At 45.2% G+C, this 16,417-nt stretch overlaps 1 protein-coding gene across 1 annotated transcript in view; it reads left to right on the plus strand.

Moving 5' to 3' along the window:
• Nucleotides 1-16,417, plus strand: part of LOC135556009 (serine/threonine-protein kinase TAO2-like) — a 32,798-nt gene that overhangs the window by 3,448 nt on the left and 12,933 nt on the right. Inside the window, 16 exon segments of the mRNA XM_064988867.1 lie at nucleotides 2,645-2,785; nucleotides 2,997-3,068; nucleotides 3,287-3,388; nucleotides 3,467-3,512; nucleotides 3,670-3,766; nucleotides 5,237-5,337; nucleotides 5,340-5,349; nucleotides 5,510-5,601; nucleotides 5,962-6,055; nucleotides 6,282-6,363; nucleotides 6,483-6,650; nucleotides 7,966-8,172; nucleotides 8,420-8,548; nucleotides 8,844-9,080; nucleotides 11,007-11,135; nucleotides 12,332-12,535. Of these exon segments, the coding sequence (XP_064844939.1) occupies nucleotides 2,654-2,785; nucleotides 2,997-3,068; nucleotides 3,287-3,388; nucleotides 3,467-3,512; nucleotides 3,670-3,766; nucleotides 5,237-5,337; nucleotides 5,340-5,349; nucleotides 5,510-5,601; nucleotides 5,962-6,055; nucleotides 6,282-6,363; nucleotides 6,483-6,650; nucleotides 7,966-8,172; nucleotides 8,420-8,548; nucleotides 8,844-9,080; nucleotides 11,007-11,135; nucleotides 12,332-12,535 (1,902 nt within the window). The 5' untranslated portion in view covers nucleotides 2,645-2,653.

Here is a 16,417-nt window from a genome sequence, read left to right on the forward strand (position 1 = left end):
ACCCACCTTTGCTGGATCAGACAGGACTGGCAAAAAGTGCTCTTCCCTGACAAGTCGCGGTTTTGTCTCACCAGGGGTGATGGTCGGATTCGCGTTTATTGTCGAAGAATGAGCATTCCACCGAGGCTTGTACTCTGGAGCGGGATCAATTTTAGAGGTGGAGGGCCTGTCATGGACTGGGGTGGTTTGTCACAGATCCATCGGACTGTGCTTGTTGTCATTGCAGGCAATCTCAACGCTGTGCGTTACAGGGAAGACATCCTCCTCCCTCATGTGGTTCCCTTCCTGCAGGCTCATCCTGACATGACCCTCTAGCATGACAATGCCACCAGCCATGCTGCTCGTTCTGTGTGTGATTTCCTGCAAGACAGGAATGTCAGTGTTCTGCTATGGCCAGCGACGAGCCCTGAGCACCTCTGGGACCTGTTGGAATGGCGTTTGAGGGTTAGGGCCACTCCCCCCAGAAATGTCCGGGATTTTGCAGGTGCCTTGGTGGAAGAGTGGAGTAACATATCCTACAGCAAGAACGGGCAAATCTGGTGCAGTCCATGAGGAGGAGATGCACTGCAGTACTTAGTAGCTGGTGTGGCCACCCGCTGCATTGACTGTTACTTTTGATTTTGACCCCCGCCAACCCCCTCTTTGTTCAGGGACACATTATTCCATTTATTTTAGTCACATGTCTGTGGAACTTGTTCAGTTTGTCATTTGTTGAATCTTGATATGTTCATACAAATATTTACACGTTACATTTGCTGAAAATAAAGCAGTTGACAGTAATTTGCTGAGTTTGTGTTGCCACCCTAGGGTAATGTACTACTCATAAAGCAAATGTAGAACTTTTCTTAATCAAAAACATAAAATACTGTGAAAAATTTGAAAAATACCATATGATATTTTGGCCATATCAAATGTATTTATATAGCCCTTCGTACATCAGCTGATATCTCAAAGTGCTGTACAGAAACCCAGCCTAAAACCCCAAACAGCAAGCAATGCATGTGTAGAAGCACGGTGGCTAGGAAAAACTCCCTAGAAAGGCCAAAACCTAGGAAGAAGCCTAGAGAGGAACCAGGCTATGAGGGGTGGCCAGTCCTCTTCTGGTTGTGCTGGGTGGAGATTATAACAGAACATGGCCAAGATGTTCAAATTTTCATAAATGACCAGCATGGTCAAATAATAATAATAATCACAGTAGTTGTCGAGCGTGCAGCAAGTCAGCACCTCAGGAGTAAATGTCAGTTGGCTTTTCATAGCCGATCATTAAGAGTATCTCTACCACTCCTGCTGTTTCTAGAGAGTTAAAAACAGCAGGTCTTGGACAGGTAGCATGTCCGGTGAACAGGTCAGGATTCCATAGCCGCAGGCAGAACAGTTGAAACTGGAGCAGCAGCACGGCCAGGTGGACTGGGGACAGCAAGCAGTCATCCTGCCAGGTAGTCCTGAGGCATGGTCCTAGGGCTCAGGTCCTCCGAGAGAGAGAAAAAAAGAAAGAGATAATTAGAGAGAGCATACTTAAATTCACACAGGACACCGGATAAGACAGAAGTATTCCAGATATAACAAACTGACCCTAGCCCCCCGACACATAAACTACTGCAGCATAAATACCTGACACATAAACTACTGCAGCATAAATACTGGAGGCTGAGACAGGAGGGGTCAGGAGACACTGGCCCCATCCGATGATACCCCCGGACAGGGCCAAACAGGCAGGATCTAACCCCACCCACTTTGCCAAAGCACAGCCCCCACACCACTAGAGGGATATCTTCAACCACCAACTTACCATCCTGAGACAAGGCGAGTATAGGGGGGCCAACCAAGACAGGAAGTTCACATCAGTGAACTTCAAACTCCTGGGCCTGACTACACTCAATCATATGACCCACTGAAGAGATGAGTCTTCAGTAAAGACTTAAAAGGTTGAGACCGAGTCTGCGTCTCTCACAATGGTAGGCAGACCATTCCATAAAAATGGAACTCTATAGGAGAAAGCCCTGCCTCTACCTGTTTGCTTAGAAATTCTAGGGACAATTAGGAGGCCTGCGTCTTGTGCCCGTAGCGTACGTGTAGGTATGTACGGCAGGACCAAATCAGAGAGATAGGTAGAGCAGCCCTACTCTCTACCTCTTCTCTATTCCCCTGCACTCTCTCTACCTCTTCCTCTATTCACCCACGCTCTCTCTCTACCTCTTCCTCTATTCACCCACGCTCTCTCTCTACCTCTTCCTCTATTCACCCACCCACGCTCTCTCTCTACCTCTTCCTCTATTCACCCACCCACGCTCTCTCTCTACCTCTTCCTCTATTCACCCACCCACGCTCTCTCTCTACCTCTTCCTCTATTCACCCACCCACGCTCTCTCTCTACCTCTTCCTCTATTCACCCACCCACGCTCTCTCTCTACCTCTTCCTCTATTCACCCACCCACGCTCTCTCTCTACCTCTTCCTCTATTCACCCACCCACGCTCTCTCTTCCTCTATTCCCCTATTCCCCTAGGCTCTCTCTACCTCTTCCCCTACCCTTCTAATCTCTGTTCTGTCCCTCTCACTTTCTTTTTTCCACCTTTCTCTTCTCTATCCACTCTTCTCCCTTGTCCCCTCTCTTTCCCTTCTAATTTTCTCCCTCTGTCCACCAGGCCCTGGCTATGCCCTCGAGTGTGCGGGCGGGCAATCTAAAGGACCCGGATGTGGCTGAGCTCTTCTACAGAGATGACCCTGAGAAGCTTTTCGCTGACCTCCGAGAGATCGGTCATGGCAGCTTCGGGGCAGTCTACTTCGTAAGGGAACCTTTTATATTAGGGCGAGAGGGGAGAGTTTTGATTAAGAACGTGTGTGTGTGTGTGTGTGTGTTAGCTCTTCTTGTCAACGTGTGTGACAAGGTGTTTTGAGAGTTTGTATGAGCCAGAACCTCTTGTTTTTTTTTCGGTATTTGAAGGTTTGAATGGAGTGTGTGTGCGTGACTGTCTTTCTCGATGCTGTGTCCGACAGGCCCGAGATGTGCGCAACAACGAGGTGGTGGCCATCAAGAAGATGTCCTACACTGGCAAGCAGTCCAACGAGGTGAGGGAACATGTGTTAAGTTGACGAATAGAAATGGATGTGTTAGTGCTTGGCTGGAACAAAAGCCTGCACACTCAGGACCAGAGTCAGAACCCTTACATAGGCTATTCAAGAATGGCTTAGACTTGTCCCTGAACCATAGACTTTTAGTCTATTTTCCATGATTCCCTGTGGCCCGATGTTTGGTATTAACCCCTGCTGTCGCTCGTTCTCCTCAGAAATGGCAGGATATCATCAAGGAGGTGAAGTTCCTCCAGAAGCTCCGTCATCCCAACACCATCGAGTACAGAGGATGCTACCTCAGAGAACACACAGCATGGGTCAGTATTAGCAGTGTGTGTGCCCCCAGTTACACAATTTGAGTGTCTACTAATAATCTGCCCCCCTCTCTCCCTCAGCTGGTGATGGAGTACTGTTTAGGCTCTGCCTCCGATCTTCTGGAAGGTTAGTGCACCACGGAAACAACTGCAGGGATTGTTTTGAGTCATGTTTTTAAGGGCATTTAGCATGTTTTTGAAGCTCTGTGTATAACTGGACTCTCTCTTGCTCTTTCTTTTTTCTCCTTTTCTCTCTTTTTCTGTCTCTCTGTCCTTCTCTGTAGTTCACAAGAAGCCACTACAGGAGGTGGAAATAGCTGCTATTACCCATGGTGCACTGCTGGGCTTGGCCTATCTTCACTCCCACAACATGATCCACAGGTAATATAATAAAAAATCTATGCCATTTTAGCAGACTCTTTTATCCAAAGCGACGTAGTCAAACTACTACTACAACCTCTCGGGTCCATGCTGCCCCGTTGTCCGTATCCTGTCACTGTGCAGTGTCTTAGAGCGATTTCTGGCCGTTCAATTCCAGTTCTGTTTTCAATGCTGCGTCTTTCAGTCGAGTCTGTCGTCATTGGTTCTACAATACCTCCGTAACGTCTCAGGGATCTTACTCAGTGCCGTTTCAATAGTCATTCCATTGGGGCCTTAATAGCCAGGGCCCATTTTCCTCGATAGCGATGGAACTAGTGTTTTTAACTATGGCTCTTTCCTACAATGGCCGAAGATGGAACACGAGTTTTCCAAAACGGTACCACAACGTGTGTCGTCGGAGCATGTGTCGTCACTGATAGGATCGCTGCTCTCGGATCAGCTTTCCCCATTCAAATATTTCCACAACGTTCTAATTATTTTTGCAATACTGACGCAATCAGAGAAGGAGCGAGAGGGAGATACTACCACCTACGGCTGCAGATATTGAGGCAGCTTACTCTAGTGCTTCCCCAATAAAAATGCAATTAATCACAGATTTGGCACATTGCTCACATGTTAGGCTCCACATCATGCAATATGTTGATACAAGTTGCAGACAGTAGCCTACAAGTAGCAAAATAAAACTCGATTGATTGAATATGAAATGTATTTTAATATGATTGAAATAGGCCTATAGTTTACAGTTTTATATCTTTGTGCAGTCGTCTCGGTTTTTATTTTAAAGCATTTTATTTTATACGTCGCTTGTTTGGGTCAATTGCAAAGACATGGGCACCTTTTATATTTGTAGTCAACTTTGTTCTGAGGTTTCCGCGGTCACAGAGACGGTTAAGCCATGTGATTCTGTTTTAGCGGAGATCTGCTGTGTAGAAAGTGATTCGGGAGGCATGTAATGACACAATTAGCTGTTCTAGTGGTCCGGGGTAGGCGTTAGATTCCAAGCATTTTCAAGTATGACGTTAATAACGATGGCTTGGCGATTTTTAACGGTTCTCCTACGAAGGTTCTAACGGTGAACTTAGCCTTAAGATACTTTTGGGAAACTGGGCCCTATTCTCTTCTATACCATATATGCTACATTAGGGTATGTCACGATCGCAAAGAGGTTTCTAGCCTTAAGGGTCAAATCAGGGGTGAAAATGATCATGGGTTAAGGAAACTCTCCAGGCCACTCTTGAACGTCTACAATTGTATGGAAAGTATGTAGAAATTATAATCTGTGTGTGTGTGAACTGCCCTTTCCGTTGAATTTTAAAAATCCTGCTGTGGCCCTCGAGCCAAAACATTTGCCTACCCCTGGGTTAAATTAATACGTTCAACGTCGTTATCTCTGCACTGTCAACGTTAACATTGTGTTACTGTTGTGTCAACATTGATTTTGTCATCTTAACATTGCTCCTCTCCTCTCAGGGATGTGAAGGCAGGGAACATCCTCCTGACAGAGCCGGGCCAGGTGAAGCTGGGAGACTTTGGCTCTGCCTCCATTGTTGCCCCTGCCAACTCCTTTGTAGGAACCCCTACTGGTGAGGAGCTAGAAATGCAAACTGTGGACTATTCAATTCCTTGAAGGCCAAAGTACTGCTGGTCCTCTCCCGTGAATCTACAAATCCTCCCCCCTCCCCCCACCCCCTGCCCTACACACCAGTGGCTGATTTATAAAGGGAAGGTTCACTCTTTTTCCAGGATGGCTCCGGAAGTGATCCTAGCGATGGACGAGGGTCAGTACGACGGCAAGGTGGACGTCTGGTCTCTGGGCATCACCTGTATAGAGCTGGGTAGGCATCGCACACTACATCAAGAAAGAGAGAGATTTCACAAGTTAAAACTAACAATGTAGCATAATATAGGAAATATGAAGTCGTCTTAACCCCCAGGCCCTCACTGTCTGAGTGGTCTGACCAAAACCCCTAACCCCTGGGAGTTGGTAATAGTCTGTTGTCTGTTTGTTCCGGCATTGTTACTGGGATTTAAGAGACTCAGCGCTAAGCTGCTTTCGCTGCTAGCGAACACGTCCTCTATCTCCCTTCTCTCTCTCACTTTCTCTCCATCTCCCTTACCTTCTCTCGATTGATCTCTCGCTCCTCTTCTTTTTGTACCCTTCTCTCCCTCTCTCTCTCTTCCTTTTCTCCCTTTAGCGGAGAGGAAGCCTCCTCTGTTCAATATGAATGCTATGAGTGCCTTATACCACATCGCGCAGAACGAGAGCCCCATCCTAGCGTCCAATCACTGGTGAGCATCACTCTCTCTCTTTCTCCCTCATGCACAACTCTCCACTCACTTATCTGTCTGTCATTCACCTAACCCCCCCCTCCCCTTACTTAACTCTTGAACTCCTTTTTTTCATGATCTCGCCTGTACATCACTGTCTCTTAACGCTCTCTTTCGCTCACTCACCAGCTCTCTCTCTTTCTCTGTCTCCTCTCTGATGGAATCTCTCTTCTCTCTTGCGCCGCAGGTCTGATTATTTCCGTAACTTTGTGGACTCCTGTCTACAGAAGATTCCCCAGGACAGGCCTATCTCTGATGTGTTGCTCAATGTAAGAGTGCAGCTCACACACCTCTTCCTCGTTCCTCCTCTCTTCCCCAATTTCTCTCTCTAACTCGTTGCACTCCCTCTTCCCCGCCTCCTTTCTTCCCCTCCTTCCCCCGTCGGTAGCACCGGTTTCTGTGTCGTGAGCGTCCCCTGACGGCGGTGATGGACCTGATAGCGAGGACCAAGGACGCAGTGCGGGAGCTGGACAACCTTCAGTACAGGAAGATGAAGAAGATCCTCTTCCACGAAGCCCACAGCGGACCCACCCCAGAGGGAGGCGAGGAGGAGGAGGTAGGAGCTCCCCCCCCCCCCCATGTTAATAAGGACCATCATGGACCTCCTCTGGTTGTATGGTGGGGAGGTGGTGGTACAGGGCACACTTGTTAGGGCAGATCTGTGTCGTTCACTTACAGCGCCTTCAGACATTATTCCTAGTATTCAGTCAATTACTCGACTTATTCCACATTTTGTTGTTACAACCTGAATTCAAAATGTATTAAATATTTATTTTTTTCTCCCCCAATCTACACATAATGACAAAGTGAAGGAAAGTTTTTAGAAATATATTCACATGTTAGATTCACCTTTGGCAGCGATTACAGCTATGAGTCTTTCTGGGTAAGTCTCAGAGCTTGAAAACATGAAGTGGTACTCAGTGACGTGTTGTTTGATTTTCCCCAAACATAACACTATGCAGGACATTAAGTTGGAATTTCTTTGCCACATTTTTTTGCAATTTTACTTTAGTGCCTTATTGCAAACAGGATGTATGTCTTTGAATATTGTATTATGTACAGGCTTCCTTCTCACTCTTGTCAATTAGGTTAGTATTGTGGAGTAACTACCATGTTGTTGATCCGTCCTCAGTTTTCTCCCTTCACAGCCATTAAACTCTGTAACTGTTTTAAAGTCACCATTGGCCTCATGGTGAAATCCCCGAATGTTTTTTTTTTCCCTCTCCGGCAACTGAGCGAGGAAAGATGCCTGTATCTTTGTACTGACTGGGTGTATTAATACACCATCCAAAGTGTAATTAATAGCTTCACTGTGCTCAAAGGGATATTCAGTGTCTGCTTTTTTATTTTTTACCCCTCTACCAATAGGTTCCCTTCTTTGCAAAGTATTGGAAAACATTCTTGGTATTGGTGGTTGAATCTGTGTTTGAAATTCACAGCTCGACTGAGGGACCTCAGTAATTGTATGTGTGTACAGAGATGAGGTAGTTATTCAAAAATAATGTTAAACCTTATTATTGCACACAGTGAGTCCATGCAACTTATGACTTGTTAAGCACATTTGTTCTGAATGTATTTAGGCTTACCATGACAAAGGGGTTGAGTACTTATTGACTCAACATATTTCAGCTTTTCATTTTTAATTCATTTGTAAACATGTCTAAACAATACCACTTTGACATTACCGGGTATTGTGTGTAGGCCAGTGACAAAGTCTCAATGTAATCCATTTTAAATGCAGGCTGTAACACAACAACATTTGGTAAAAGTCTAGGCGTGAATACTTTCTGAAGGCATTGTATTTTTTTGTTAACTTTCTGTCTCTATAATGTATTTTTTTTCCTCTCTCCTTCCCCCTCCCTCTCGCCCAGGAGGTGGAGCAGTACCTGCTGCGCACGGGCACTGTGGGCAGCATGGAGAGTTCCCAGTCTGTGCCCAGTATGTCCATCTCCGCCAGCTCCCAGAGCTCCTCGGTCAACAGCCTGGCGGACGGCTCCGACGACAGCAACGAGATGGCCATGATGACCGAGGGAGAGCACACGGTCACCTCCAACTCCTCCATTATACACCGCCCTACTGTAAGTCTGAGAGAACAGTCTCCATCATACACTGCCCTACTGTAAGTCTGAGAGAGCAGTCTCCTCCATTATGCATCGCCCTACTGTAAGTCTGAGAGGTGTGTGTGTGTCGTGCGTGTGTGCTAGAGAGAAAGAAGATGGTGGTGTGTGTGGTAAGTATATCGAGTGTGTGCAATTTGTTTGTCTGTGGACATTAATTAAACTTCCCTCTCCTCCCGAATTCTCTCTCCTTGTCCCCCTCCCCCAGGGTCAGGATAATATCTATGATGACCCATACCAGCCAGAGATAGACCAGCAGCAGCCCTCGTCAGCCGCCCGCCGCAGGGCCTACTACCGCAACCGGGACCACTTCGCCACCATCCGCACGGCCTCCCTGGTAAGCACATCCCCAAACCCCTCTCTCTGACTCAACCACTAGCACAACCCCTAACCCCTCTCTCATACAACTATGAACGCGTTTATTGTTTTCTTACAATTACTTGCCTCAGCTTGATTGAGTTTGCCTGCGATCCAATGGAACTGGCCCACAACTGAAAACCCCGCCCACCTGTCTCTCCAGGCAGGCTCAATTGAAAAGTCAGATACTATTGAGACACATTCCCTCTCCTCCCCTTTCTATCTCCCCACTTTCTCTTCCCGCTCTCTCTCTTCCCTCTCCCCTCTCTCTCCAGGTTACTCGTCAGATCCAGGAGCACGAGCAGGGCTCAGCGCTGAGGGAGCAGATGTCTGGCTATAAGAGGATGAGGCGGCAGCACCAGAAACAGTTGATGGGCCTGGAGAACAAGCTGAAGGCTGAGATGGATGAGCACCAGCTGAGACTAGACAAAGAGCTGGAGAACCAGAGGAACACCTTCGGAGGCGAGGGGGACAAACTGGGCAAGAAACACCAGGCCATACTGGAGAAGGAGGTGAGGGATGGCGGGACTGGAGGAAAGAAGGAGGGGTGGAGAACCAGAGTTTTGGAGGAGAAGGGTTGAAACCGGGCAAGAAGTAGGGAAGGAGTACTGTGGAAAGATGAACAGAATTTATTATTTTTCTCCATCACAATATTGTGGCCATATCCAGGAAGGCCAAAGTTCCAAATGCTGGGCCTAAAATAGTGTATCATGCAAAGTATTTTGCATGATGAAAAACATTTTTGTTGGTCTAATGTGATTTAATAAGGAGCATCCAGATGCTGCACTTGATGGATTTAGGAAATTGCTTCTTCCAATTATTGATAAACATGGACCTGTTAAGAAACTGCCGGTTAGAACTGTTAAGGCTCCATGGATTGATGAGGAATTGAACAACTGTAATGGTGAAGGAGCAAAAGGAGTGGCTAATAAGTCTGGCTGACTTACAGAAAATTAAGAAATTATGTGACTAAACTCAACTGTATTATGAAGCCAATATCAATTATATAAAGAATGATGGAAAAAAACTTTGGAGTACTGAAATTATGGGCAGAAAGACACATTCAACTCCATCTTTTATCGAATTAGATGGCTTTTTCATCTCAATCATTTGATGTTGCCAATTATTTTGCTTATAGAGAAGGGCACTCAACATGTACAACACTGACAAATGACTGATAATTGGTTGAAAGAAATTGATAATAAGATTGTGAGCTGTACTGTTAGATTTCAGTGCAGCCTTTGAAATGATTGACCATAACATGTTTAAAAAACGTGTTATGGTTTTTCAACCTCAGCTCTGAATCCATGATATGGCAATCTATCTAATCGAACTCAAAGGGATTTCTTTAATAGGAGCTTCTCAAATGTCAAACATGTAAAATGTGGTGTACCGCAGGGCAGCTCTCTAGGCCCTCTATTCTTTTCTATTTTTACCACGGGCATTAAATGAAGCATGTGTGTGTCCATGTATGCTGATGATTCAACCATATACACATCAGCAACCACATCTAATGAAGTCACTGAAACCCTTAACAAAGAGTTGCAGTCTGTTTTGGAATGGGTGGCCAGTAATAAACTGGTCCTGAACATCTCTAAAACTAAGCATTGTATTTTGTACAAATCATTCCCTAAGTTCTAGACCTCAGCTGAATCTGGTAATGAATGGTGTGACTGTTGAATTACTTGGTGTTACCTAAGGTTGTAAATTATCATGGTTAAAACATATAGATCCAATGGTTAAAGATGGGGAAAAAAGAGATGCTCTGCTTTTTTGATGACCACATTCCAAAAACAAGTCCTGCAGGCTCTAGTTTAGTCTAATCTTGATTATTGTCCAGTCGAGTGCTGCAAGGAAAGACCTAGTGCTGGCCCAGAACAGAGCGGAACATCTTGCTCTTCACTGTAATCAGAGGGCTGATATAAATACTTTGCATGCCAGTCTCTTGTCTAAGAGTTTAGGAGAGACTTACTGCATCACTTCTTTTTATAAGAAACGTGTTGAAAATCCCAAAATGTTTGCATCGTCAGCTTACGCACACACAGCTCTGGCCCCACCAGGGGTCTTTTCGCAGTCCCCAAATCCAGAACAAATTCATGAAAGCGTACAGTATTATATAGAGAGCTATTATTGCATGGACATATGTTTCATCTGATATTGCTGAAATGAACAGCAAACCTGGTTTAAAAAAAACATCTCACGGCACAACGCCTCTCCCCTATTTGACCTAGATAGTTTGTATGTCTTGATATGTAAGCTACGTGTCCCTTTAAAAAAATATATATATATTTTTTTTGTATAAGTGTAGTTCTGTTTTAGTCTATTAATATTCTGTATTATTTCATGTTTTGTGTGGACGCCAGGAGGAGTAGCTGCTGCTTTTGCAACAGCTAATGGGGATCCTAATAAAAATACCAAACACCTCCCTCTCTCTCTAGACCAAGGCAGCCCTAGCTGAGGAGAAGAAGTTCCAGCAGCATATCCTGAGCCAGCAGAAGAAAGAGTTGACCAGTCTACTGGAGTCTCAGAAACGCCAGTACCGCCAGCGCAAGGACCAGCTCAAAGAGGTACAACCTTATTCCAACCACACAACAACCTTATTCCAACCACACGACAACCTTATTCCAACCATTTCAGGACAACCATACAATTGCAGTCACATAGGACTGACCCAGGAGTGTCTGGTGCCACCCTCTAACCCTCCCCATGTGTTTTGATTGGCTTCTGTCACCCCCTAACCCAGTGTTCCTCAACTGGCGGCACGCAGGCCAAATGTTATTTGGACCCCCAATTTTTCTTAGCAAAATATAAAACAAATAATAAATGTTTCCTTGTTGCACATAAGACTGTAAAAACACCAGGAAAACAGCTCCACAAATCAGCTAAACATTTTCAGAAATCTGTTCCCAAGTATTCCCACGCATAGAGAACCAATGTAAGCAAGGTTTGACATTGTTTTAATCAAACATTGTATCTGTTCTTGCGGTTAATTTGAAGTCTTCAAATTATTTGTAATCCTACGGATTTTTTTACATTTTTTATCACAGTGCAGCTGGCCGTCTGCTCTTTCTCTTCACTAATGATGCAGCTGTGTGTTCAGTCTTCGGCCTGTTCCCCTAGCCTCATTGATGATAGACCCTGCTTTACTGAAGTTGTTTATACTGCTAGAAATTGCGATATGCAGCTTGATTGCCGATAGATGGGCCTAGTGCACGGTTCTGACTCCGTCTGTCTGGTGGCCGACCTTCCTATACTGTGCCCCTCCCCACCCTCTCCATCCCTTGCTAGCTTGCTATGGGAGATGCAGGCAGCTCGAGATAATTTGATTGACAGTTAGTTCCTCTTCAGAAGCGGCATTCCTTTACAAACAATTAAAATACCCATTCAGTGGCACTTCGAAACCTTCTCTGGAGAAGGTTTTGTCGGCAATTAAAAAGCCTGAGTGTACCCTTAGACACAAAAACATGCCCTAGTCGAGGCGCTTTCAATGGTATATGACTGCGGTACGTTTAACTTAATTGCCCGGCCCTAGTGTTCATACATAGGTAATTGGACCATTACTCTGCAATTTTATGAGCCATTTGTCATGTCCCTACCTTCAACCCTTACCCCTGTGTTGTAATGAGTGGCTAGTGTCACTCTCTAACCCTTCCCCTTGTTGTTTTATACTAGGAACCGAATGAGAACCAGTCAACCCCTATTCTGGAGAAGCAGGGGCTGTTGGTGTCACCCTCTAACCCTTCCCCCTGTTGTTTTATACTAGGAACTGAATGAGAACCAGTCGACCCCTAAGCGGGAGAAGCAGGAATGGCTGGTGCGTCAGAAGGAGTGTCTGCAGCAGCTGCAGGCGGAGGAGGAGGCGGGGCTGCTGAGGAGACAGAGGCAGTATTACGAGCTGCAGTGTCGCCAGTACAAGAGGAAGATGCTGCTGGCCCGACACAATCTGGAACAAGACCTGCTCAGAGAGGTAAAGCAGACCTATTGTAATGCCTATAGTATAGGTATATTACTGGGGAGATTGACCTGCTCAGAGAGGTCTGAGAGGTTCACCCCACCATTATCGACTCAAGCAGAAGTTATTTAACTTATAAAGTTTACATATAAAAACAATTTCTATGCCTAAAATCAGAAGAAATTTGGCATCCCAAAAATATGGCTAATCTGCTAAAACAATTATTTTGATTGGCAATGTTGCCATTTTTCAAAGTCACATCTAATACAACTGTTGCCTCGATTTAGAGCATCGTCATAGTCGTGTGATTCGCACAAAATTTGAATTGATTAGCAATAGGTTTGGGAATTATACATATTTTCATATCGTCATACCATCCTTCTCTCATCCCGGGATTTACGGTACTACCGGTTTAGTACACAAGGATGCGCCAAACAACACTATTACTAGAATGCTAATAAATTAGTACGAGTAATAGCAGATTTCCATGGATTCTGCTTGCTAAATATGCTAACGAGCACAAACGAAAAACATTAATTGCAAGACCGGCAATCCAGGTCGTAAAGTTATAAACTCAACAGAACCCTGTCTTTCAAAGATAATTTGTAAAAATCCAAATAACTTCACAGATCTTCATTGTAAAGGGTTTAAACACTGTTTCCCATGAACCATAAATGTTCAATGAACCATAAACAATTAATGAATATGCACCTGTGAAACGGTCGTTAAGACACTAACAGCTTACAGACGGTACGCAATTAAGGTCACAGTTATGAAAACTTAGGACACTAAAGAGGCCTTTCTACTGACTCTGGAAAACACCAAAAGAAAGATGCCCAGGGTCCCTGCTCATCTGCGTGAACGTGCCTTTGGCATGCTGCAAGGAGGCATGAGGACTGCAGATGTGGCCAGGGCAATAAATTGCAATGTCCGTTCTGTGAGACGCCTAAGACAGCACTACAGGGAGACCGGACGGACAGCTGATTGTTCTCGTAGTGACAGACCATGTGTAACAACACCTGCACAGGATCAGTACATCCGAACATCACACTTGCGGGACAGGTACAGGATGGCAACAACAACTGCCCGAGTTACACCAGAAACGGACAATCCCTCCATCAGTGCTCAGACTGTCCCAAATAGGCAGAGAGAGTTTGGACTGAGAGCTTGTAGGCCTGTTGTAAGGCTGGTCCTCACCAGACATCACCGTCAACAACATCACCTATGGGCACAAACCCACCGTCGCTGGACCAGGCAGGACTGGCAAAACGAGTCTCTGTTTTGTCTCACCAGGGGTGATGGTCGGATTCGGTTTATCATCGAAGGATTGAGTGTTACACCAAGACTAGTACTCTGGAGCAGGATCGAGGTGGAGGGTCCGTCTGGGGCGTCACAGCGTCATCGGACTGAGCTTGTTGTCATTGCAGGCAATCTCAACGCTGTGCGGTACAGGGAAGACATCCTCCTCCCTCATGTGGTTCCCTTCCTGCAGGCTCATTTTGACATGACCCTCCAGCATGATAATGCCACCAGCCATACTGCTCGTTCTGTGCGTGATTTCCTGCAAGACAGGAATGTCAGTGTTCTGCCATGGCCAGCGACAAGCCCTAATCTCATTGAGCACCTCTGGGACCTGTTGGATCGGAGGGTGAGGGCTTGAGCCATTCCCCCCCAGAAATGTCCGGGAACTTGCAGGTGCCTTAGTGGAAGAGTGTGGTAATATCTCACGGCAAGAACTGGCAAATCTGGTACAGTCTTTGAGGAGATGCAGGGGGGGGGGACAACACTCACTTTCGATAAAAAACCACGACCTCTGTCAATACACAGCTGGACTCACCTGATCCTGCTTTCTCCCATTGTGCTATTTACTAACACACCACTGGCTGAACTGTTCTGGGGAACTACGGTATGCTTCATAATGTGACAGGTGAAATGAGAAAAGCAATCTACTTTATCTCAAAGTATTGCACATGTTAACTGCAACAATTAACAACTTCACTGAGTTATAGTTCATAGGAAATCAGGAAACCAGTCAATACATTTATTAGGCCTGAGTCTATGGTGGGCATATGCTCACTCACTGGGGAGCCAGACCCAGCCAATCGTAATGTGTTTTTCCCAGAAAGGGCTTTATTACAGACAGAAATACTCAGTTTCATCAGCTGTCCGGGTGGCTGGTCTTAGACGATCCCACAGGTGAAGATTCCAGATGTGGAGGTCCTGGGTTGGCATGGTTATACATGGTCTGCAGTTGTGAGGCCGGTTGGATGTACTGCTAAAACATTATGGTAGAAAAATTAACATTAAATGCTCTGGTGGACATTCCTTCCAATTGCACGCTCCTTCAACTTGAGACATCTGTGGCATTGTGTTGTGACAGAACTGCAAATTTTAGAGTGGCCTTTTATTGTCCCCAGTACAAGGTGTATCTGTGTAATGATCATGCTGTTTTTAATTAACTTCTTGATATGCCATCTTGGCAAAGAAGTAATACTCACTTATAGGGATGTAAACAAACAAGTTTCTGCCCAAAATTGTAGAGAAATAAGCGATTTGTGCATATGGAACATTTCTGGGATATTTTATATCAGCTCATAAAATATGGGACCAATACTTTGCGTTCATATTTTTATTTAGTATAGCTACAAATATAAAAATGTATTGATACACCATCCTGTGGCTATTTCCAAATGCGCTGATATACCGCCCAAGCCTAATTAGCATGTAAATCCACACCCCCTGAATTACAAACAGTCCCACACTGTTGCCAGCAATTTGAGGAAATAGACCGTAAGGTGTAGGGGTGGGGCGAGGCTTAACCCAGTCCCTGGGCCTCTCGAACCTCGCCCAATCCCCCGACACATATTTGGACCCCTTGACTTTTTTCCACATTTTATCGTATAGCCGATTTCAAAAATTGTTTATTTTCCCTCAATCTACACCATAGTGACAAAGCAAGAAATGTTTGCTAGTAACATAAGTATTCAGACCCTTTACTCAGTACTTAAAATCACCTTTGGCAGTGATTACAGCCTCATGTTTTCTTGGGTGTGACGCTACAAGCTTGGCACACTTGTATTTGGGGAGTTTTTTTTTTCTCTGAAGATCCTCTCAAGCTCAGTCAGGTTGGATGGGGAGTATCGCAGCACAGCTTTGACATTATGGGGTATTGTGAGGAAATAGCCTTATTCTAAAATGTATGAAATTAAACTATGTGGAAAAAGTCCAGGTCTGATTCCTTCCTGAAGGCAACATATTTTCAATAAACAAAAATAATATTTTAATCTGTTAAACTAGTGTACAAAACAGATCTACTGCTTCTTAAACTTGCTTTCATGATAATGACATTTAACATTGCATTTCTATGTGAAATTGATCAGGCACCCAAGTTACAAAAACCTATTTATTAACTGAAGTATGTCTGCATGGAGAGATTCTCCTCCATGAATGGGGTAAAGGTGAATTTATTCCGGGACACACCCGGGCCCAGGTGTCCCGTTCCGCCCACCGACATCCTATTAAGGAAAAAGAGCAGAGAAAGAATCCTGCAGAGATAATGGAATAACAGGGAATATAGTGACAGATGTTTGTACCATCTTTAGCCGGCGCAGTGGACAGGTCGCCAAGGCTCATGGAATCCGTCACCGCACACACAGAGAACACCTCTGGGGAAACTCTGCGATCTCATCGGGAATCCCTACAATTGATGGCCTATTGGAAACCACTGGACATGGAGACACAGGCCATACACGCTCACCACCCAAGTTATTCCCGACGATAACATCGATAGCCTCAATCGGCAACGAAGGACGCACCCTTACAACAACTACCTTTCACCAGTTCAGAATCCCACATCAGTTTTTGCAATGGAACTGACAGAGTTCAAACCTATTCCCC

The sequence above is a fragment of the Oncorhynchus masou genome, chromosome 15 (assembly GCF_036934945.1).
Source record: "Oncorhynchus masou masou isolate Uvic2021 chromosome 15, UVic_Omas_1.1, whole genome shotgun sequence".
Lineage (NCBI taxonomy): Eukaryota > Metazoa > Chordata > Actinopteri > Salmoniformes > Salmonidae > Oncorhynchus > Oncorhynchus masou.